General features: G+C 36.2%; 1 protein-coding gene across 1 annotated transcript in view; it reads left to right on the top strand.

The window, feature by feature from the left end:
* Window positions 1–1887: 1887 nt before the first annotated feature.
* Window positions 1888–25457, top strand: part of tuft1b (tuftelin 1b) — a 31180-nt gene continuing 7610 nt past the window's right edge. The window contains exons 1-6 of the mRNA XM_014990674.2: window positions 1888–2097; window positions 20729–20806; window positions 20910–21008; window positions 21090–21164; window positions 21287–21352; window positions 24392–24481. Of these exons, the coding sequence (XP_014846160.2) occupies window positions 2038–2097; window positions 20729–20806; window positions 20910–21008; window positions 21090–21164; window positions 21287–21352; window positions 24392–24481 (468 nt within the window). The 5' untranslated portion in view covers window positions 1888–2037. The remainder of the gene's footprint in view (window positions 2098–20728; window positions 20807–20909; window positions 21009–21089; window positions 21165–21286; window positions 21353–24391; window positions 24482–25457) is intronic.

The following is a 25457-nucleotide window of genomic DNA, read 5'->3' as shown; positions in this document are numbered from 1 at the left end:
GGAGACCTGCAGGATCCTGCAAAGTGCATGACTTTAAAAAATAAATGGAGGATGAGCCGAGTTTTTCCAGGACAAGACAAATGAAGAGAATCGTCTGATGGGATCCCTGTGGAAGAAGATCCGGGGGGCGTCAGAGACCAAAATGCTTTGGTTCAGGAACACCAACGCCAAACGTCTGCCGGACGGAGGCGCCATCGACCCCCCAGAGGTCAGACGCAGTTTAATCTCAGAAATGATCCATTAGACTGAAGAGTAATGAATCCTTTCCCTGCTTTGCGCTGCTGCTTTTATGCTCTATAGCTTCACTGCAACAGAATGTTAAAGTAACAGATTTTATCATATTTTCCAAAAAAGTAAAATAAAATAAAATAAAATCTGAGAACACTGTGTGAGAAAAGCTAAACCTGAAATAAAAAATGAACTTTCAAACAGCATTATTAATCTATGACGGTGTTACTCCTGTCACAGACAGAAAAAAGTTAATTTCCACCAAACATAATTTCAGAAATGTTCTAGAAAAAACAGTTTGAGTTTGAAGTTGAAAATTTTCTAGAAAAATTCAGAAATTTTAGATTAATTTGACAAATTATGGGGATTTTTTTTTTATTTCTGAGTTTTAAAAGTTGCAAATTTGCTAGAAAAAAACCTCTTTTTTATTATTATTATTTTGAAAGTCATAAATTTCCAAAAATGTTCTTAAAAACTTCTGAGGTTAATTTCAAAATTCATGAGTTTCTTCTAGCAGCCTTTGTTGCTGTTTTTTCTAGAACACTTCTGAGATCAATCTCAAAATATCTGCGTTTCAAGTGAAAAACTCGCCAGAAAAAAGCTCAGTACTTTATAGATTAATTTTCCAGAAAAAAACATGACCAATTCCTAGCCAAATTTGCTAGAAAAAACTCATAAAATGTCAAAAATGTTCTGTCTTTTGAAACAAGTTTTTTTCTCAAACATTTCTGAAATTAATCTAAAATTTTCTGAGTTCTTGGACTTTTCAAATTCAGAAGCTTCTTAGTTTTTTATTTATTTTTTTAAAGAAAATTTCTGAGCTCAATCTCAAAATGTCTCAGTTTTTTGATGGAAATTTCTTACTCTACAATAGCCCTAGAACGCCATCTTAAAATTTATGTCTTTGCCCATAAACCTTTTCGAATTTGTCTCAATAGAAACACAGCTAATGTTATAAAATTTAACTGGAAACCTTTGACAGGTAATAAATGCAGTTTATTAACATATCGAAGTCCACATAAAAACAACGTAAATATAGGGAGTCTGAGCTTCTAACTATCCAATAGATATTTATGGATACCCCCAAAAGTTTGAGGTGTCATTAAAGTATATTTGCTGTTTGCATAGATTTATGGGTCTTTTGTCAGGACTGGTTAGATTTAGTCTTGTCTGCGATGGGGATTTTTTTACATCCTGTTTGTTCTGTGGTTTGTTTTCAGTTTTTCTCCTCCCCTGTCACAGTTTAGTTCATCTAAATAAAGTACTTCTGCTTCAACAACCTGGTTGCCTTCCTGTCGTAAATCTGGGTTCCAGTCACTATTTCAGTCATTTTATAGCCAGTAGTTAGGTGATGATGTTTTATTTTCAAACTGAATAAAAAAATTAACATAGATTTAACGTGTTATTGTTCACAGTCAGCATCAGTCATCTGTTTCACTGGAAGATTCATGTGTGGTGGCAAAGACCCAAAAAGAAGAAGAAAAATATTTAAAATTAAGCTTAAAGTAGACTGGTATGTCCACACTTATTTATTGTTTGTATAGTCATGTTTATATGTAAAACATGAGTCTGGATTTTAAGTAACTGAGGCGCAGACCTGCTGGTATGTCATATTTACCACACCTGGGCAGACCGTGAAGGCATCACTATCGGACGACCAGAGCGGTACACAAACTATATCAGGTGTCTGCTCTCCTCTAGTCCCGCTCTCTGTCGTGTCAAGGATATTTTTAAACAAAATACGGCGGAGAGAGCTTCTACTCCACTTATTTATCTCTGTTTGTGTTTTCGTCACCTTCCGGCGACAAGATGAGCGGACTGAGAGAGAGATGGAGGGCGGACAGTGGAGAAGAAGACCAGAAAACCAGCGTGAGTGATGTTTTAAAACTATTATTTGAATAGCGAACATTAGTCACTCTACATTAGATTATTTTACAGTCTAAGCCTGTCTGGTTTCCAACAGCTGTAGAGTTAACTAACCGGACAGTCCAGCTTGTTTTTCCTCACTTTTGGCTCCGGTTCACATTCCTACAGGACTTTTAAAAAGTGTTAAAGTTTCACCATTATAAAGAGTTTAAAGTTTGACAGCAGTAATACCCACTGGAGACGTTTTCACACATTATATATTCCTAAACATTTAGGAATAGGTGCACAACGGGAGCCGTAGCAGTGCACCTGTTTTGATGTGTGTGTGGTGTTTGATGCGCTCGGTAAACAGATCTTATCATTAAAAAAACACCGAAGAGTATCTTGATGGTTGCTCACAACAGGAAATACAGTTTATTTCATTTTCATTTCGTTTTGAATGAAAAGGAGTAGTTGGAAGAAAATAAATCTTAAGTCGTCCACCTCTTTTCTCAAAAGTCAATTCGCTATAGCATAAGCAAAAATGTATCAACCATTCATATAGACGCATATTTAAGTGCAAACCAGGCGCAATGTATGTTAAAATATATATATTCATATCGTAAAAAGAATATATATTATCTTTATGATAGCACACTAATCTACTGAGTCAATATACTTCATTATACCTTGATATATTGTATATTTTTATTTTATTAAATGTAAAAACGGACCTACTCCTTTGCTTAGATAAATTGTTCCACATTTATTCAACATTATTCTGTAAGTTATGACTGTAGTGAACAATAAAATCAGTCATACCAGCTCATTGTGGTATGACCCTTCAGACGCCCCTTAGCAGTTTATTTAGAAAACCTTTACCTAATTGACCCTTGACCCTTATCCATTCATCAGCATCTCTCTTCAGACCTATAATTATCAGAGAGTTTGGACGGGTAAACAACCCAAGCCTGTAGGTGTTAAAGCAGATGTCCTAATCGATTAGCTTTAAATGAAGACCCAAACTGATTATAATTAATTAAATCAGTGTATTTTTACAGTAGCTTTAAAGTCCAGCAAAATAACCTATTACCAGGTCTACATTGTTATTATTTTCTTGACAGCAACAAATGTTTTATTCTAATAACTTTCTTAATTTAGGTCTGACTCGGCACACAGCTACATCTTTGTGAAGCATTAGGCTAACATTTGCAGGCTCACTTCTTTTTTATATATATCATATGTTGAGTTGGCTCATGTTGTTTGTAACCAGGAAGTGACACATCTTATTCACAAGAGGGTAAAACAAGACAAATTCAACTTTTAAAACATCTTAGATACAATATTTGACTCTAATAAACAGTCGCTCAGCTACTTAAACCTGAGATACTGTCAGGTTGTTAGGACTTTTCTTTACGTCATAAATTGTAATTGTTGTGTTTCAGCTGCTGCTCTTTGCACATGAATCAGTGCTGTCTGAGCTCCATCTACAGCTCACATGACGCAGGCAGGGAGCTGCAGCAGCCAATACAGTCTCGATCTTTTTTTATATTTAAAAAGCAAAAGAGTGTCAGCATCTATCTCTATCTAACATGATGGGAGGCAGTCAGAGGCAATAAGTCTCACTGCGGGACATCCATAAGTAGAGTTTAGCTTTAAAATGTTGTGAAGGGCTTTGAACTTCCTTGTTGCTGAACTCCTGTGTTTTAAAACTTAAAACTTTGGCGTAGAAAATGTCAATTGTGGGATCTTCTAATGATCCCCTGAAACCGCAATGTTTTTTAAAGTGCTTGCTTACAGAAAACATTGGTTTTGTCACTCTTAAAGCTTCCAGATAATCAGACAAAACATGAGCAAATACAGTGGTCTTTATGGAACAGCCATTTTAGAGGGAAGGGAAAATCCCAAAAATGTTGTTTTTTCATTTAAAGGTTAAAAACTATCCAAACCAACCGGCCAAAGTTGCTACTAATCACAACTTTGTGGTTCAGTTTCACCCTCACACAACTTGATTACGTGCTTAGATTTAAGAAATCTCTTCAACATAATCTGACTACAGGAAGTAGGTTGTAAAATCTTAGAAAGCAATATAACATGCCCAAATTAAAGAATTATTGTAATATTAAAGAGTTGAATGAATCAGAGTTGAATGACTCAATCAAAATTAGGTTTTTGAAGTGACCTAGTCAAAGTTCAGACTTAAATCTGATTGAAATACTGTGACATGTTTCACGAAACAGGCCTTTTGTACTTAAAAATCCTCCTATGTGGGTCAAGCTTAGTCCACGGTGATTAAAATCTCATTAGGAAGGAGTTCATGCAACACTGATGCCAGCTGTGGTTGCCACGGGTGACGCATCCAGGTGTTAGGTTAGCTGGATGTAAACCAGGTTTCGTTGGCTTCTTTTTCTTACCTTAAGCAAAAGGAAAGAAATAAGCTTCTTACTATTATATTTATCCAGTATTAAAATCAGTTTAATCTGTGACAAAAAAAGGGAAAATTAAGAAATCTGTAAAGAGGTAAATACTTCCTCACAGCACTATAAGTTTTTAAATGAAGCTAAATTTGTAAGTTGAGCTTGTTTCTTCAGTCTTTCCCACTAAAGTTTTTGTTTGGTAATCTCTGTATAATATATATGTCTTTGTGTATTTAAGTTGTGAACATTACTCCTCACTCCAAGGAAAAAGCAGCATCGTTTTACTGCTGCCATTCTGGCTGAGGGTTGAAAATGACCCAAATTTATTCTCATAAAAGTTTCAAACAAGGCGTTTGAAATGGGTTCATGCTCTTATTTCTAAATATCATGCTGCTGTTTCAGTCCAGATGTTCTGACCACCTCTGTCCGTTTAGAAACTGATAAAGAAATTATTTGGCACTTTTCAGGGAGGGGCCTGTGCACACAAAGGTGGGAGAGACTTGTTAAAACAAGATATCCAATTACATCACCTACGTGCAACAAAGCCGAGTCAGTACGTGCAAACAGATTTCTGGAAATCGCAAAATGCAAATTTCTATCCTAAATAAATGACATCAATGGTAATCTGAGCTAGATTATGTGTTTAAGAAACAAATCTGGCTTGCTTGTTGTTGCTTGTTTAACCGTTCGCAACAGTTTATGTATCCTCCTGGTTTATTCTGCTTCATTTAACTAGGTATTTGAGTCCTGCGTTTCAAATCTCCGCCTGGATATTTTTGCTTATTTTAATTGTTCTTAAAATGTCTTGTGAGTAAATATAGTTGCCCATTTATCCATAACAGCTGGGACTTTCAGTATCTAGCAGTAATTTACAGAGTGTCCCTCAGATTAATTTCACTTCCTGCTACGGCGGGAGTGAAATTACCGTAATAACCTGATATTGGCTGGAAAGCGCAACGTCTCCCCTTTCAGAAAACGTTTTATTTTTTCAGATAGCGCAAGCTTTGGCGGAATTATGCTACTGCACATTTGTTTATTTAATGTTTATTCATATTATCAGCTAGTTTTAGGCGAAACTACTGATGTCAGGACATTTGAAATTTAGAATATTTGATTGTGTATAAATGGTTTTATTTTATTCATAGGGTTCCAACAGTCTAGAAAAATCTGAAATGTAATTTTTTTCCAGGTTTGCGTGGAAATCAAATCTAGAATGTAGAAAGATATTGCTGTCTGTCCACTCATCCATTTGTCCATCTGTCTATTTTATTTCAATCCATCCGTTCAGCCTGTGGTTAGTTAAAATATAACTTTTAAATACTGAACTCAGTAAAAATCAGAACTCTGAATTCATTGAGCTCGACTAATTTGAGTAAAAGCCCTTGTGAAGGTGCTGCTGAAGCAAGATGGTGCCGTCATCCACAGTGAATCATGTCCTGAACAGCCGCTCAGTGGGAAAGCAGCCATTACTCTAAAAAAAAAATTAAAAAACCACAAAAGCCAGATTACAGTTTGAAAATGCACAGAGAGTATAAGCTCTCCATTTTTGAAAACATTTCCTGTAGCCTGGTTAAACTAAAGTGGATCTGTTTGGCCATCGTTACACTTGGAGGAAGAACGGGGATGCCTCTACTGTCCTAATTGTGAAGCATGGTGGTGGCAGCATCACGTTGTGGGGCTGTTTTGCTGCAGGAGGAACTGGTGCTCTTCATAAAATCAGTGGGAGAAAAGAAAATTATGTGGAAAATGATGGTGAAGTTAAAGGTTGGGCGCAGATTGAGCTTCCAAATGGACGATTAGCATTCAGCCAAAGTGGCTTACGGACAACAATGTCAATGTTTTGGTGTGGCCATCACAAAGCAATGATCTTAATCCGATGGAGAATTTGTGGGCAGATCAGAAAAGGTGTGTGAGAGTGAGGTGGCCTACAAACCTGAATCAACTGCACCAGTTCTGTGAGTATGAATGAGCCAGAACTCCAGAAAACTATTGTGAGAGTCTTTAGGAAAAAAAACCCAAAAGGTTTGACCCAAATCATGAAGTTCAAAGGCAGAAAACTCAGAAAATGGACGTAAATGTCAGATTTTAAAGACGTAAATAATCAGATATAATCGTAGATAAGTCTGACAGATTCTTTCTCTCATTATTGTAGCATTTAAGACACACATTCCTGCAATTTTAATTAACATAAAAAGCTGAGAAAAAGGTATCTATTTATTCAACAGCTGAAATAATAATCCAAATTAAAGACGATTGAAATATAGAGCGATACAGCGATTGTTTGCACACTTTAATTGTGCAAAACAAATATTCCTTTCACACATTTAACACCTGAGTTGTTTTTGGATGGTTTGGCTAATTTAATCTCTGATTAGCAGGAATCAGAGATTAAATGTCTGTCCCACTTTTTGCTGATAATAGATATGAGTCGATGTGTTGAAACAAGCCAAAAGGACAAAGAACACCCTATGGGTGTTATTTATTGTTTAAAAACACTTTTTATTGTTTCAGGCCCTGTGGAACTTCATTAAGTCAACCTTTTATGAAACACAATTGACTTGACATTTTACTGAGTTGCTTCCTCGGTAAGAATGTGCCAAGACCTGTTGGGCCTGTAGTTAAAAAGAAATGGCATCATCAGATTGGCAATCGAACGTTTTCTGTTTTTTTGGATCACGCATAAGCATTTATGTGACAGTCAAATGGCACTTCATCATAAACACCAAAGAGACTTTGCCAGATAAAAATTAAACATTTCGCAACGTGTTGTAAAGACAGAAGAGAAACTGATTGCTTTATTTCCCATCATGATGCTGCGTGCCAAGAGGATCACAGACATGACTGAACAAAATATGTTTATATAGACGCAATGCGGGAAGTGAAGGCCTTAGTGAACACACACACGCAGTATTTGTTCATGATCTGTTTGTTCATGATGTAACGAAGTGGATAATTCTTGCAGTTTAACTCGGAGCATTTCTTATCTTGAGCGAGAAACTTTTCACCACATTCTGCTGCAGAGCCGCAGTCCTGACGCATCTCCTCTCGTAGCGTGAGAACAAGCAGAGGAGGCCTATCATTTTCCATGCTGGGATGTTATTAAAATAGCTTAGCTGGATTCTGATCTGTTTACTGTCAACTCTGCAGGGTATTTTCATGGCCAACATAAAGAGATCAAGCTGAAGGTCCTTTTTTATGTGTGAAACAAACATTTAAATGGCATGTTTCCACCACTGGCATGTCAAGAAATAACAGGTATAACTACAAATATGTGTGAGTCACTCAGGAATAATAAAAAAAAAAACATTTAATGTACACTTTTATTAAAAGAACGGCATGTACAGACAGCTGTTGGACATTTGGTAGGTTTTCAGTATAATAATACGGGGGTCACAGTTTGTCTTGTTCAGATCTTCATGGTTAATTGTTAAAGTATTAGACAAAATTAAGTAAAAAATAATAAAGAACAATGGTTCACGATTTTACCATTTTTACCAAGATTTCCTAAACAGATCAAATAGTTTTTAGCACAGCTTTTATTGGACATCCTTTGAATGCTTGCTTTATACTTCTGGATATTAAAATATTTCACATAAGATAAAAAATGTTAAAAAATCTTCCTTAAACCTTAAGCTGCCTGCCTTTGTTGTAGTTTTTTTTAACAAGTCTCTTCAGGAATCCCAGCTCACTGGAAGCTGTGCATAAGACTGGCACAGCACTGCCATAAACATGGCACCTGTCATGAACATGAAGGGGTCCAAATGAATGTTTATGGCTGCTGTTATGAAGTGTCATTCAGTAAATAATGACACTTTTAATGCAAATCTGCACTAAAAGTGTAAACTTTGTATTAAGTGCCATTATTTACTGAATGACACTTCATGTCTTATGCACACCCCTTCAAATAAAGAGTTGCTGTATTTCTTTACCTTTTTGCAAGGACACTGGTCTTCATTTCATCCATGATGACTTTAAATTAATTTCCTTAAATAATGCTCACCTTCTTGAGGTCTTCTTTCTGCACCTACTTAACAGCAAACATTTATTTGAGGTCATTGCCATGTTGGAAAACAAAAGGTTTTAGTGCTGACTGCTTTAGATATTTGGTTCGAAATCTTCATTCCTTCTGGATTTCTTTGAACTTGACAAGATTCCCAGGCCCAGAGCCAATGAAGTCACCATGATTCACTCTAAGTCTCTGGGTTATTCACCTCTCTTCTTCTTCCAGACAGACACAGCGTCTCAAGCTTTTAGATCTAGTCACCTAAAGAAAATGCCTAAAGTATTCACCCTCTCTCTTTTACTTCCTTTTGGCTTCAAAGTGTTTCTTCTGGGGAAGTGGATTTTCTTTTAGAGCTTTAGTTGTTGTTTTTGAGGCTACAATCCTTGATTTGGTTGAGTTATTTATTGGTGTCAATTGTCCTTTAGAGTCTTTCAACGGTTTTGTTTCTTCTCACTTGTGAGTTGTTCACACTTAAACATTGTAAATACACAAAATCTTACCAAGTATTTTTTTAGTTTTTTCTAGTGAAAATATTATAAAATAAGATAAAACTAACTTACGAGTAGCTTTTTAACAAGATATCTGACCTTGTTTTAAGTAAATAAATAGCTATGATTTACTAAATCAACACATCAGCTCATATTCATTATCAGCAAAAACTGGGACAAACATTTAATGTCTCTATTCCTGATTTTAAAAAAGTTCTTGTTCCACCGGCAGATTATTTCATTTATAACAAGAAGTTTTTCCCATAAGTGGAATAATCTGGTGGTAAAACTAGAAAATTTTCATCAATATTTACTTAAAACAAGCCCAGACATCTTGCGGAAATGTTACTTGTGCGTAGCTTTGTCTAATTTCATGGGTACTAAGATATGTGCACTAGAAAATAAAAATACTTGGTAAGATTTTGGGGTTTTTTTGCTGAAAAGCTGAATTTCCTTTCAAAAACAAACTTATGGTTTAAATTAACATTTTTAATATCAGCTAAAAATATCTTTTAGCTGAATTAATATAATTTATAAATATAGTGCATCTTTTATGACAAATTGAATTTATATACTTGTGGTATGTGAAAAAACTGTATCCCCCCGATTAGGCATATAAATGACACCAAACACTTTGTGTTGTGAGCTTAAATGTGTGTAAGGACAGCAAGTACAAACATGAACATATTTGGTGTGTTCAGTCAGGTTTGTTTGCACAGTTTTGTTTATTTTGCACACTGTAACCAAACCAGAAACTGTTATATAAAGACTTTTCATTAATCAGCTTTATGTAACCAGCATGACGCATTCCTCAGAGTGCTGCTACCTACCAATGTCACCATCTGGCAGACAAACGACGGCCTCGTCCTTTTGCAGTTTTTATCACCTCAGTAACTCAGGAATCACAGGTTTGCATGCATAGTGCTTTCACTGATGTGGACAGCATCACTGAAATAATAAAACACTGCTTTAGTTTGAATGTTGAAGGAGATGTTTTATGTAAAATTCACATTTTGCCCATTTTCGTGCCTCCATTTGGGTCTCTACTGCTTCTAAAAGCAGCCCAAGTGCTTAAAAACAAAACACCCAGCTGGTTTTTGGCAATAGGTTCATATTTTTTAGGTGTCTGGAAAATAAGCCTTTTCAAAATCCTCTGGAATTTAACTTCACAAATCAGCAGGCACTGACTGTTGCCTAGCAACCCCAGAGAAGTCCAGCCCGTTACCTAGCAACCGAAGTTGAGCTCTGGGACATTTGGTCTACGTTCACATTGCAGCATGAACTGACCCACTTTTGATTTTTGATTTTTTTTTTGATGTAATGCGACCTGTAACTTCAAAATCGTAAGCTATGGTCCACCGTTAGCATCCTGGTTTACTTCTGCACGTCTTCTTTTTGTGACGTTGTTGCGCCCTCTACTGTGCATGCGGAACACTTTCAGGTCGTTTCCAGTTCACACTGGAGATCACATACACATCGCATATATTTGTAAGTGTGAAATAATATGATTTGACAAAAATTCAGGATTGGGTAACTTCTCGCTCCAGAGTGAATGTAGCCTTGGTCATCGGGTTTTACCATTGCTGTACAATGGCAACAAGTGTTTTGTTCCAGAAACCACTTACTGTAATCTTGTTGGTTGTGCAGGAGGCGCTACTAATGCTTTTCAAAGATGTATGATTATATAATTGCGCATCCGTTTGCAGTTTTCACGTGTGAGTGAAAATGTTGAGTTGAGTGGTGTGATCAGCAGTTTATTTGATTTTCATAAAAGACACTAACACATTTTTTCCTGTGCAAAAAATTTTATGAGCATACTTTCTACAGTTAATAAACTTATCCAGACTTCTTCAGGGTTGCATAATAGGTCAGCTTTAAACTATACAGGACTATTAAAATGTTCCTGGGTCTAATATAAACTGTACTTGGCTGTTTATAATCCGAGCAGTGGGAATGTCTCTCCCCGTTCTTTCCGTTGTGCACGTGTCATCAGAGACCTGCAGGGGACGCTAGCGTCGACTGGCACTGTGGCTCCCTGTCTGGAGGAAGAGTGCGCAGGAACAGGGTTGGGCCTGGCAGTGCCTCACCCAGCCTTGTAAGGCAAGACAACCGTGACTTCCCACAAGCTTAGTCACAACACAGACGCAGTCGGTCCGGATCACATCTGCCTGGGAAGAGTCTCAGATTGCTTCGTCCGCTCAGGTAGATATGATAGTGGCTCTTTGAGATAAAGTATTGTATGGTGGGGTTTTTTATGTCTGTGGAGGGAGATGAAATATTATTTTTTTTGCTTTTAAAAGTTTAAATATTTTGGGGAGGTTTTTTATATAGATTTATGTTGAATTTTCTGAATCTATCCAAGCAGAGGTGTTTTTTTTGTTTTGTTTTTTAAAGAAAAATGTAAAAATTATTTTTATCCAGTTTTTTTGTCACATGAGCTGTTTTACATGTTGGGCAAAAAATATTTTATATAAAGTTGTTTCAAGTACTGTATAACTTCTCCACCCATTCGTAACATGTGTAGTCATGTTGCTCAGTCATAAAACCGGTGTTTGAGATGTGGCTGGAGATAAATTAACCTTACAGATGTCTGTGAACTCTACTGGTGATGCTACTGTCTGTCCCTGCAAATTATTGGTCCTTTGCATTGATTGATGCTTTGTGTGGATGACTCCTTGTATAGAGTGTCGATCTGTAAAATGAGGTCATCTCCTAGATGATGAGCAGCTGTAATGGAGAACGGTAGTCTAATAACATGGGACTGGATGTTATAAAGGGAGCAGATGTTTGTATTATCTGGTGATACAGACATTAAGAAATCAGGAATGTTTTTTAAAACTCAGTCAGGATGGGCTGATCCCTAGTCTCAAACAATATTAACTATTGTAAAATGTTGATTGTTTGTCGTTTTCTTAATTGAAAAATTGGTAATTCGGAATAAAAGGTGCAAATATTCTTTCTTTTTTTCCAGGGGTTCTTTGTCAATTTTTCATGATCAGAAATATTTCCAAACTTCAGTATTTGTCTTTCTTGTGACTCAAGGGAAGCATGTAGTTGCCTTCTTTCAGCCAGCTGCCTGGCAGTTCTGCTTCTCCTATAACGGAATCCTTTACAATTAGATGCAAATTTTAAAACAGAAAATTCTCTTTTTTCCAGTTTTACCTGAAATTTAGTCAAGATGGTTTTCCTCTTGGCAGTTAAAAGATTTTATTGGACAGATTTACAGATTGTAGTGAGATTCTTCCACTTATTGGAACTGCATGAATGCTATGTTTACAGTCTAGGTTAAAGTAATCAGAGTTGATTAATTACGATGAATATAGAAAGATAGTTGGGACTGAAAAATCTGAGCTAAATTTTATAAGGAAAACAAAAGAGAAGGTTGAAGAAAGACACTTTCAGTTGTTCCTAGAAAGGGGGTTGTTCTTGTGAATCCAGGTGAGCTGATGAAGAAAACAAGTCTTATTTACATTTACACCAAGTATTCCCAATTCTGAGAGGTGTCCCTAATTGCAAAAATCACTAAATGGGAGTGGAAAAACAAGTTGGAATCTGTAAAGCTGCTGGAGCACTGATCCATCCTCCTGCTCTTTTGTCTGGAATGCTGAAAGCAGGACAGGAGTGAATGAGAACAGACTCCCCCGGAGGGCTCATTACCACTCAGCTGAAAGGCTAAGCCAGATTATTTTACTTTGTTGCTTTCTAAATTCCTCTGTATCTCTTAAATATATCACTGAAGGAAATTTTACATAAAAATGTTGCATTGAGATCTACCCAAAAACACAATTTATTCCACGGAAAAATATTTCAGAAATTACAAAAGTAAACAGAAGAACATTCTGGCTGAAGCCATAATCCTTCTATTGCACCTTTGCGCGTGACGTCACTCTCGTCGAAGCTCGGCCCGCTCCGCCATGACGTACGTCAAAACATATGCGCTCCCGTAAAGTCCGTCAAAAACCGCACATCTGGTAGCCTAATATCGCTCTTATTTAGTTGGTTTCGCATTAAAAAAATGGTCACAGGATGCTGCGAGGTCAGCTACACAAACAGACAAGGATACAAACTAAACTTGTCATTTTATTGTATAACTTTTAATGAGGGGAGATACAGCGGCGATGGATAGCAGCTGTCAGTCATAATGACTGTCAACCTTCGGTGTAATCGCGGATTTGTAGCGAACACTTTTTACACAGTAAGAAGATTAATGTTCATAATTTATAAGTAATTATGATTAGAAAGATATAAAATATTGCACTGTGGCGAATATGCGTCTAGCCATCCCTAACGATGGAAACAATGCCCCCACCATCATGTAGCCTAGCATGTATGGAAAAAAACGGGTTAGCATATCGTCTTTTTTACGTTTTTAAGGCTGTTCCGGTTTAAGAGGAACCGCTGTTTATGACAAAGCGACATAAATCATGTAGTGTGAATTCAGGCAAAGTCGGTAGTTTGAGCAACACGTCAGGAGGGACGAAGTACGAGTCGGTTTCTAAGCTAGCTGTTTCCAACCGTTGTGAATATCGCCGTCTATGAGCCCCAACCAGGTATGTTACGTTCACGGACAAATTAGCTTGACTCGAACAAGTAGAAACCGTGAATTAACTGACAAAAACAATATCCCAGTTGTTGGAATATTGAACAGTTACCCTGTTCAATACTCCCAATCCTCACTTCTGACGCCCATCATGGCGCTTCGAATGATTACGTGACTTAGTTGCAAACGGTCGATATATTACCATTTATACACTGTAAAAACAGAATTTTGCCAAGTAATATGGGTCTTACCAAAATAGTTTGGTATCTTACTACACTTAAAATAAGACACTAACTCATACGTAACTTTTTAACAAGATGTAAGCTTATTTAAAGTCAATAATTCCTTAAAATTGCAGAAAAAGCACTTGTTCCATTGGCAGATTATTTCACTTGTGACATAGGAAAAATGTCATGTTATAAGTGAAATAATCTACCAATAGAACAAGTACTTTTTCTGCAATTGTAAGAAATTGCTGTATTAAAACAACCTCCTATATCTTGCTGAAACATTATGTGTAAGTGAGTTTTATCTTATTTCAAGTCTACTAAGACATTTTCTCAAGAAACTACCATAGACCAAAATTACTTGGCAAGATTTTATGTTTTTGCTGTGTATTTTTGATAGCCTACTTTTTAGTCCTTAAGAAACCAGCATTATATAATATTCCAAAAATAACTAATATTTCATAAGTTGAATGGAATTCTATTTGGAAAAAGATTGCAAGATAGTTTTTGAATTGCTGCATAAACTGTTGCAATGTTTTGTTATACATTCATTAAATCATTTTGTTCTGAAGCTTAAAGGGAAAATCAATCATTGTTGTGAAAAATACTTGAACCAATGGGGTTGATGTTATCAGCAAAGCTGTTTTCTTTATGTTTAATTAACCTGAAGGTTCAATCTCGCCCTGAGAAATGATTTTGTGCAAACCTGCTCCGTCATGCAGGAGGTGGCCTGTGTGGATCTGAGCTTTGTTCTGCCTTTTTACGGGCTGAGAGAACCGCAGAAATGGAAATGAAATGTTCCCTGAGCTGCATGGGCAAGCCCAGAAGGTCAGAGCAGATGTGCATTTGCATACTGATGCCCAGAACAGATACTTAAAACCTTGGAACATATTATGTTTATTTAAGAGATCTGAGTCTGCACTTGCCCATGAAGCTGTGAGAAGACGCGTGTAGAAATCAAAGGAAGTATTTAGCTGTAGCCAAATGTAACGAACATTTTTATTAGCGTATTCTGCTATGTTATACTGTACAAACAGAGCTGCAGGCCGTTAGGTGTGGTGTTTTGCAAACATGTCAATACCCTTTGAGCTTTTGACATGTTACAACAGCAAACTCTAATTTATTTTGTTAATTTTTATGCGATGGACCAACACAGTGGATAAATGCAGTGAGGCACTGAGTTCTCTACAAATACATACTATCCAAAATAGAAGCTTATATTTCTATTTTTATCTTAACTGGAGTATTTTGTTGTTAAAACCTTTTAATTATGTTTTAACACGGTTCAGGAGTATGATGGTACGAAAAAAGTTCTGTATTTGTATATAAAGTCAATGATGCTGCCACCACCATGTGTCACTATGGGGATGCTATGTTCAGGTTAATTTTAGTTTTCTGCAGCACTGTTTTGCATGTAAATTTTCCATATTTACTGTTTCTGATTTGTGTTTATTGCATAAAATCTTAATAAAATACAGTTTGTGGTTGTAATGTGACAAATCATGAAAAGGTTTAAAGAGATATGAATACTTCTGTAATTGCTGCCATTGTTGAATTTGAAATTGAGCAACCTTTTGCAGTTCTATGTGTGAGTTTAAAGCTTGAGACATTTGTTGTGTAACTTTAGACGATGTTCTCTGCACATGGGTGGATGTCTGTAAATATTTCTGACAGTAATTCTGGAGAAACTAATTAAGGCTTGTTCTGAAATTCACTGTCTTCATTCTTGCTGATGGTACAATGTTGATGCTCTTCATTCTTTCATCAATGGCTCTTTTGTTGTGGTTTGGACTTTGACTTTCAGTTTTCAGCCTTCATCCATCTGCACCTTAATGTAGAGGCAGGCTCGCATTAAAACATACCAGTAATTTACTAATTTCTACATTAAAATTGTGAATAGATGGGTAATTACCAGTGAGCATGTTTAGTTAACATGTTTAGCGCTTGTGACAAACACCTTTCACTGCACAACACAGAAGGTTAATGTGCAGTTTGGAGTAGATTACTTATTTCTTTGCACTCTAATCGCCTCTTAGGGTGTGTCTGTCCCTGGATCATTTCTGCCTTTAGGACCGAGAAGCCCTTAAGGCTTTTTGTTGCTTCTTTAGATCAGGAATGAGTCTCGCCCCGCCTGTCAGCGCCTCTGAGCTGATGATTTTCAGGACCGTAATTATACACAAATACCTGGCATTCAAGCCAAGCCGTTTAGTTTGCGATCACAATGCAAATCAGAGAACAGCCTGCTGACGTAGAAAACAAGATGTTCTCATGTCTTGCTCTTTGTTCTTTTAAGCTGTGCAGCTCTGCTTGTGTGATTTAGAGCATTTGGTGGCGCTCCTGGTAAAGCTGTGAGAAAATCCTTAAAGTGCAGCCATCTTTTATTGCAGTAGTTTAATCTCAAACTGAAAAAATAAATTGCATGTATAAGGCAGAGGAAAAGAAATCCCATGTGAAGAAATTATAACTGCTGTTTTATACTTTTGTCATTACGGTCGCAGAGACGTGAGTTTTCTCTTCAGCTCTCCTCCCTGTTTTTATTAAGTTTCAAGTTCTGAGCTGATATAGACATTAAAAAGTTTCTAATGACCATTTTGTTTTGATCTAATTGCATATTTTGAATTGTTTTCAGTTTATCCACCGGATTGTTATTTAAAATCTCCTGGTATTTTAGTATTTCTGACATCATCCACTCAAACACGATTTTCAGGGTATTTAAAAGAGAATCCAGCCCACAGCATCACAGGTCCTCCGCCCTACTTAAAAAATAATTTTTCACACACTCACTCACTCACTAAGTAGGCTTAATTAGTGTCTCTTGATTCTACATTGTTGATGGTTTTAGGACTTTGTGACTCCAAGATGCCACTCAGTTCCTTAACTGATCAGAAATATTTAATTTTCTGCTTTCTTATAATCCTGATTGACAGGATGAATTTTGTTCCTCACAGGTTTGTTTGCCACACCTTCAGATTTTAAATAAAAGTCACTAAGAACTATTTATTACTAATTTTGTTTTTTTAGGTAACTGTACGGCTGTGACAGCTTGACAAAGCAATTATAGCCCCACAAACACAAAAACTATTCTTAGAAAATGCTTCTTCTCTTATGACACCAGTCATATGATTTATGCCACTAAACGGAACAAATTTGCCATTTATTGATACATTCATTAAAAAACAGTGGAGAAAACAGCAAAACTAACAATCCACATAATTTTGGGAGGTTTTAAACATAATTTATTGGAATTTATTGAAACAACAATAACTCAAAATTGTTATAAGAAATTTATCATGATAAATGATAAACAATATGATTTATTCTCACCCCTAGTCTATGCATATCTGCCTTAGATGAACTGAGTGTTCTCCTCTCTTTCCTGTTTTGAAGAATGACTTGGACAAACATGCCTGCGTTTCATCTAGCGGTGGGGGTTTTTTTTTTCAAGATGAGCCAGTAAATGTGTAATGAGCTTTATCTAACAATCTGAAGCACTAGGCTGTTCTGCTGAAAAGCGTTTAACAGGAAGATCCAAATCACTATTTCCTTGGTATTTTCTGTTTCTGATTTGTCATGGCGTGATGAAAGTACACAAACAAGTTTCCCGACGGCACATCTTCGTAAGTAGGAAGCTCGATACAGTTTGTGGTTATTCCCACGAAAGGAGTGGCTAAATATCTGTGACATGTGGTGTTACTAGTTTTAAAAAAACCATTTGTAACAGTCCATATTAAGTGATTTCTGTTTTACAGCTCTTAACGCTCCATGTAGATGCCGTTTAGGATTAATATCAAAGCAAAGCAAAGCTGTGTTACTTTCGTAAGATCTTGTTACAGAGAGATTCACTGTGCGACCTTGTTTACTATACTCCTTCAACAGTGTGTGACGAATTATTTTTGCATTAGACCAGGAAGCATTTTTCGGCTGCGAGACGGTAAATACCATAAGAGTGACTGTGGAAAAACATGCTGGTGAGGATTCATGTCGACAGTTTGCATAAGCAACAGCAGACGGATGATGGTCTGTTGATTTATGATTTATGCAAAGTTTATGCAATGGTCAGAATCCAAAAAATACAATTCTGACAAAAATACAAGCAAGAATTTGTACATTTTAAGCTAATACAAAGGAACAACAAAAAAGTACTTCCAATGAAATGAATGAGGAAACGGCAAAAATATTCCTTCTCGCCCACAAACTCACAACTGGAATCTGTCAAGTGATTTACAGTTTGTAGCTAAAGAATGAGATGAAATGAATGTATGAAATGGTAAATATGTGGATTACAAATAGGAAATGGAATAAATAAGAATAAAACTTTTCATTAATTTAAATAAACATAAATAGGACTGTTTGCTATTTCACCATATTTTAAAATATGTACAATCAGTTTAGTGCAAACGTCTTTTTAGTGCTTTACCTCGACATATTTGATTTAAGGTACTTTACTTTGGCATGTTTCTCATTCAGGCATTTAATAGCGCCAATACTATCACAATAAAGCACAACTCTAGAATAATAGACAAGTTAGTGAAGAATAGGTTTTAAATTTGACCGTAGGTACAATCTGGTCTCATTTATTTAGTAAAATTCCTGAAATAAACCAAATAAAACACAATTGTTGACTTTTAAACACACATTGCAAAATATGCTGTAACGGTCAGTATTGGTTTTTATTTTTTACGATCTCTTCTAGTTTGTATTTGCTTGTTTTGGTTAATTTGCCCCCTTTATCTGATTCATACTTATGTAATGCGATTCAGTTTCTTCCTGTTTTCATTGTGTACCCCTGTTGCCCTTCTGTTTTCTTCAGTACTTAAGTATTTTCATGAATCATGGAGATTACTCTTGCATGCAAATGCTTAAAACTTCTTATTACTCACTATTACAAAGGACAAATTATTTGATTTACCTCCAAAGTTGAATAAAACTCAAATGCAGCCTCTGATGTCATACTTTTCAATGGATCATCCTGCTGGAGATTATGCAATAAAAGAATCATTTGTTTGCTTTCAGAGGGGACTGAAAGGTCAGGCGTGTTTAAAGGATTTTAATTGACATCATTGTTTTTTTAGCTAAGATGAGTTCTTTAAACTATTCACTTCACACAACAAAACGCTGATTATCTTAATAATGTATCTGTTACAGCCTCAATGAATGAGGCTTTATGTGCACATTTAAATGTTCTCTCATTACTTCACTTTTCTACACCTTTCCTTTTGTAAAATGAAACAAGCAGTAAATTCCTTTATGATGCTCAGAGTGAAAAATATGACAAAGTGGCTTTGATCGTGGAATGATGTCTGCGCAGTATCGCCTGTAAAAGATGAAGGAAAACTCTTGCACAAAGGAACAACAAAAACAGAAAGAACTTCCACTGAAATGAATGAGGAAACGCAAATATTTCTTCTCGTATAAACTCAGTGGTTGATGCTGAGGAAACAGATCTGTCCTCAGGTGATAACGGCTTATTGCTAAAGGATATAAAGAAAGAGACAAAAACTGTATGAAATGACAAAGATGTGGATTGCATATTTAAAAATAAGAATCAGACTTTTCATTCATTTAAATGAACTAAATGAGAACTGATTAGAAAAACATTTTTTGCAGTTCAGTGCAAAAGCATTTTTCAGTTCAATATCTGTGACTGTTTTTATTTAATGTAGTTTATCTTCACACGTTGCTCAATCATGCACATAACAGACAAAACAGTTTATGAATTTCCATATTGCTCTTGCATACAAATATTTAAAACTTTGCACCCTGTTTCCACTTACTTAATGAAATGTAAACTGGTTTAGACCTCTAATCAAACCAAAATCACTCCACACAACCTCTTGCTGGTTATAATAACTAGAGTAAATAAAAGCTGCTATGTGACTTCATTGTGGCTTCAGTTTGGTTATGGAGTCACATAGCCACATTTTTTTACTCTAATCCAAGTCCAAACCTCTTGCGCTATCCTTCAACTTTCAACACACTTGAATCAAACTAATAGTTAATTTCCTTAAACAGCAGGCAGCTCTGCCAATAAGCCGTTTATTTGATTCAAGTGAGTTGGAGATGGGATGCATCTAAAGGTTGCAGGATATTAACTCTCATGGATTAAACTTTGCTTTTCCTGCTCTAAACTATGATTAAAAGAAGGATGAGTATTTTTAATCTAAACTAAATCTGCAGTTTGCAAAATGGGCATGAAAGTTTGAGTAAGAATTGACGAGTAGTTGGCAGAAATTGTCAGATGGCACGGTGGTGGCAGCATCATGCTGTGGAGATGAGGGGGGGGTTTCCCAGCAGGAGAGGGAAGAGACAGATTACCTAGAAACCAAAAGAATAGTTTTTTATTTGTTTGTTTGCTTTCACTCCATCTTTGGTCGAAACCAAAAAAGAAACAAACTTGTTACATTAACGATGATTTAAAACGTTCAAGACTTCGTTTTAAAGTTTTGTTAATCTGTGAGCTTTGCTATATGAATGAAATTGACTTATGGTCCATATCCACAGGACTCAACATACAAGACTGATCAAGAATTTCCTGTCCGTAGTCCGCTGCTACTAGCATTTTCACAAACACTTCAATTGAAATGTTACGTGACAAACATTTTTGTTGTTATTTGTTGTTGTTGCTGAGGAGACGGAGCCGACTGGAGAGTGACTAAGCTGGGGGTTTTAGAGCGTTTTGTATTTTTAGCCCCGGCTGCACTGGACTGGTTAGATTTTCTCCAGCTAGCTGACCACAAACCCTGAGTGGAAAAGTCTCCTCACTGTGGGTTGCTAAGATTTCCAGTGTGATTGTAGGATTTGCACAGAGGAACTTCAGTGATGGGGAAGTTTTATGACTTAAAAACCACCCTCTCTCTCTCTGCTCCTCCTTCCACTTTCATTTTGAGCTCCTCTTCTTTCTCTTCATCAATCTTTTGCCCCACCCCCCGACGCTCCACTTAGTCATCCACCTCCTCTTACCGTCTCATCTTTCATTCCAGGATCTCCGCAGGACGCTCAGACTTCCCCTACAGGATCAGGATCAAGCAGGACGCATCTCGGAGCGGCACAGCAGCAAGGTACAAACTCAGAGCGGAAAACACAGGATCGTTTACTGGACGACGGAGGCGGAGATCAGAGGGATAATTTTTTCTTTCTTCTTCTTCCCACCATGGAGTGTAGGAGAGCAGCATAGCCGTTGTGCTGCCTCAGAAACCCAGCGAGCAGAAACAAAGAGCTGCGCTCATCACTCCCACAGAAGAAAAGGTAGAAGTCATTAAGGTATGCGTTCCGGTTCAGTGGAGCTACAGTGGCGTTGAGCTTTTCCAGTGTGTGTTTCATAGTTGTGTTTGGTGTTTTAAGGTCTACCTCGGAGCTCGGTCAGAGGCGGTGCAGAGTGTCAGGATGCTGACGGACGAAGTGTCTCAGATTCAGGAGGTCAGAGCTCAGCTGCTGGGGCTTAAAGCATTTAATTATTTGTGCAGAGCTCAAATGGAAGCCTTTATGTTTTCGGTGCATAGTGAACATTTTTTTGAAGCATTATCTGTTTTTGTTTGTAGGTGCGGTACTGCCTGAAGACTCTGAGGCAGCAGATGGCTGCCAGACAAAACAGCAACTTCAACAAGGTAGATTCCTACTTCTAACGCTTAAAAAATGTCATACTGAATCAGCCAACAGCTCGTGTTTTACTCAGTGTGTCTTCATTTTGTTCTTACTGAAGAATTAACTGTTCCATATCTATGCATCTCTGTGTCTGGCAAGTGAATTTGATGCTTAATTTGGGGGGAAAGTGGAAAAATGTATGAAGAGATGTGAACATGTAAAGGCAAGAAATGCATGAGGAATTAACTAAAAAATGAACAAAAATTTGAAAGCAAATCGACAGTGGAAAGTGATGAAATGTAAAGAAAATATTCCAAATGTCTTTATTTTTGTCTTCATCATTAAAACGTGGATGTTCTCTGATGTTGGAGAGTCTAAAATATGAAAGGAAAATGTTAAAATAAACCACAAGTTTAGGACTCATAAACATTCACGTTTTTAAGGCGATTTGTTTTTTGCAAGCTTAAGACTTGAGTCCTGATAGTTTTGGCTTTATTTTTTCCTACAAATTTATGACTTTTTCTGATGTTGGAAACTCTAAAGTATGAAAGCAAATGTTAACATAAACTACAAGTTCAGGACTTTTTTGTATATGTTTAAGACTTAAATCCTGGTAATCTGGTCTTTATTTTTCTCTCCAAATTTATAACTTTAAAATCTGAGATTTATTTGCATTTATTTTTGTAGGGGTTTTTTTGTAAATTATTTTAATGTTGGAACTTCTGAGGTTTTTCTCAAAATTGTGCCTGAACTTTTTATACATTGTAACAATTCAGGCCATAAAAACCTTACTAAGAAGCTGAGTAAACCATAAGATATCTAAACGTTGCAAAGCATTTTGATTTAATAATCTAATCTGCTATTTATGATCTAGATAATCTAGACATCTGAAATATTCAAAATCTTCTTTTCCATTCCTGTTCAGGCTTTGGTTTATTTTTACGTATAAACTGAGTTTTAAGGAATTTTACAACACTTGCATTTGAATGGATTTAACTTTATTACATTGAAAATAATGTGGGGACAAAAACAAGAAATCATGCAAGGAAAGATGGTTACAAAGAGCAAATCCAGAGAGTTCATTTAGAAGAAGATCTAAAAAATATATCTTTAAAAATGATTTGAACTCTTTAAAGTTTCTGATATCAGCTGTCTGTAAATAAAAAAACAAATACAATCATTTTCAAATAAAATTTTTTCTTGGAGGAAAAAAATCCGATTTTTTTGTTTAGTTTATTTGTATAAGCTGGGCTGGTAACATTAGTGCTATTAAACTCTGCACATTGTGTAAACATTATCAACTTTACTTTTGTAGCTCTAAATGCTTCTGTTTTCAACTTAATTTAATATTAACTTTGCACAGCTCTCTCCAGCGTAGTTATTTGTTTGTCCTCGTTGCACAACGTGTTAAAATCCTTCCAGATGAGCTGCAGGCGGAGCAGCAAAGCATCTGGACTCATTTTCTGCTGCTGTTATATGTGCAGAGTGGTTTGGTTTTGTAAGACTTTACAGAGGCTCTGCATATCTGTGCTACGGACATTTTGTTCCCTGTTGTACCTGTGGAAATTTATTTTTCCTTCTGTAATGCAAAGACACACAAAGTGATTTCTAATTTGTCCGTCTTGCATAATTAGTCCAGAGCAGAAAGTAGCAGCAAATATTCAGGAGCTGCATCTGGTTTATATTTTGTTTTTCTTTGCGTGGGAGAATTTTTTTTTTTTTGCATTTCCCTCAGAAATGTCCCCAGTCTATGTTGTTCACTAGAGAACTATGTCTGCTTACAGCTCACTGCTGCCTGTGGGCCTGCAGACCTCAACCATTAAGTTTTGATTTTCAGCCTCATCTTTGTTCATCCAAAAATTTCCCAGATTCCTGGAATCCTTTCGTGATATCATCTGCTGTAGTTAGAAATCCCAGTATTTTCACATTCTTTCTCTTGCATGATTTTATGTCAGACTTATTAGATTATTAGATTGGCTGCAGACAGTTTAACAGGGCCGTAACTAATTGCAGACGAGGCCATGGGCGCCTGGTTATGTTATAAAATGAAGGAGCAAAGCTGGAAAGAAGTCAACAATGACATTAAGCCCAAAATTACTCTTCCCCTTAACAGATTTAGTTTTAAAGTAATACTTTAATTAGACCAAGATGCATCTTCTGACTGGAAGTAATACTAATATTGTTACTGACAGAGAATCTGTGGACGGAGCTACAGATTAGGGTTATGGTAAGGAGGCTTTCCAACCTCAGACTTTGAGCTCCTCGCCAAATATAAATATTAAAAAAATACCTGTGAAAATATGCAGAAACCTGGTCAATGACTGGTAGAAATGTTTGATTATTTATAATCATTTTTGACCCGCCATTTTTTGGTAAAATAAAAATAATTTTAAAAAGTGTTTTCAAAATTTATACTTTTAACATTGATCTTCTTAATCGTCTGTAAACCATTTTAAATCTGAATTTGAGTTTAATTGTGTATGATTACACCCTTCATCTTTGTTCACCTTTTTAATGAAAAAACATTATTTACTTGATAAATTTATGCTGAAGCTCAGCATCTCATTTTACCTGCAACAGCTTATTGAATGACCAGTTAAGACAACTTTATCTCTTGCATGGCATTTAAAACTCCTTCACTTGTGAAAACTTCACTTTTATTTGCCAATCTAAGCTGTGTGCTTTGGCTTTTATAATTAGCATTAGCCACAGCAATGGCCACTGGAGATACTGTCACTGCTGCAAGTTTCTGATGTCTCTTAATAATTTTCCAGAGGCGAAACTGACTGCAAAGTTGTTTCACTGATTTTTTTTTTTTTTCATGTTTTACTGGGACTTATTCCAAATCTTTCTGTAGCAACATGCTTAAATAAAACTTGTAAAATTATGTTGTTGGTTTTTTTTTTATTTCGTTTACTTTGCCAGCGTCTGTGGAGTTTTCACTGGCTACGTAATAAAGCAAAACCAAAAACTTCAATTTTCTTTTTACGTAAAAAAAAATAAAATAAAATACGAAATAAACAACAACCTTTTCAATCTGGTCACTCCGTTTGTGTTTTCAGGTTCCAGAAAATGACTTCAGAGTCAACAAGCCCAACTATCAACCACCGATCACCAACAACAACAACAACAACGTCGCACTTGACATTCAGGTTAGCTCATCTTACTTCAATGCTTTAATGCATCTATCAACCGTGTTGCTTTTTACACACTAATGTATATAAATAAGTAAATGTGCCACGATGCACATGATGCATTTAAATTACTTTCAGTTGCAGAAGATTTAAATGCATCATGTGTAAAGAAAAGTTTTAGCTCCTCTGATTGGTTCCCACTGCTGCCTTTCCCATGCATTGTGCTGGAGTCAGCACTTTATAAGAGCTTCTGTAAACCCACACCATTATCTCCAGCACTGTGGGTGTGAGGGTTGATGGCAGGTAAACTCGGGTCAGTTTGCACTGCCCTCCTTCTCTAAGTAGTCAGATTATATAACTGTGCAGGGAGCAAAGTGGAAAGTGTAATTATTCTGCTCACTAAAGCAAACGCTTAGCGATAAAAGATTATGTTTAGACTGTTTAAAAGCTGCCGTTTCCTAAGTCTAGACATGCTTTATCTCACCATTTCAGGCTTGGGTTTGACTTTATTGGCCATATTGTGCAATGTTTTAGGGCTGTTGTAAACGAATATTTTAGTAATTGAGTAATCTATCGATTATTCTTACGATTAATCGAGTAATCGGATAAAAAAAAATTATAAAATGAAATATTGGTAAATCTGGCATAATACCGGTGTTACTATCAGATATCAATATCAGTCCAATTTTTCATATTTGAGCATCCCTAACAGTTGCTTTTTTGTAGTTTAGAAAACTAACCTGTAACAATAATAGCTCACTTTCTAAGTTAACCAGAAGAAAAGTTATAGAAAAATCTGAAATTATATTGAATGTAATAACAAAGAGGCAGGCTCACAAATATGCTTATAAAAATGTCTACAATCCAGCTTTTAGTTTATGTATTCATCTTCAGTGAGTTTAATAGATTAATTAAACTCACCTTGCCACCTAACCTGTCACGCTTTGGGTTTGAAAATACGGGAAATGCCGCCTGGAGTGGGAGGAGAGGACGA

The sequence above is a fragment of the Poecilia mexicana genome, unplaced genomic scaffold (assembly GCF_051168715.1).
Source record: "Poecilia mexicana isolate PSO_F unplaced genomic scaffold, ASM5116871v1 scaffold_11, whole genome shotgun sequence".
In the NCBI taxonomy this organism is placed as follows: Eukaryota; Metazoa; Chordata; class Actinopteri; order Cyprinodontiformes; family Poeciliidae; genus Poecilia; species Poecilia mexicana.
The sequence above is the reverse complement of the archived record's forward strand: the minus strand, read 5'-3'. Positions and strand labels throughout refer to the sequence as shown.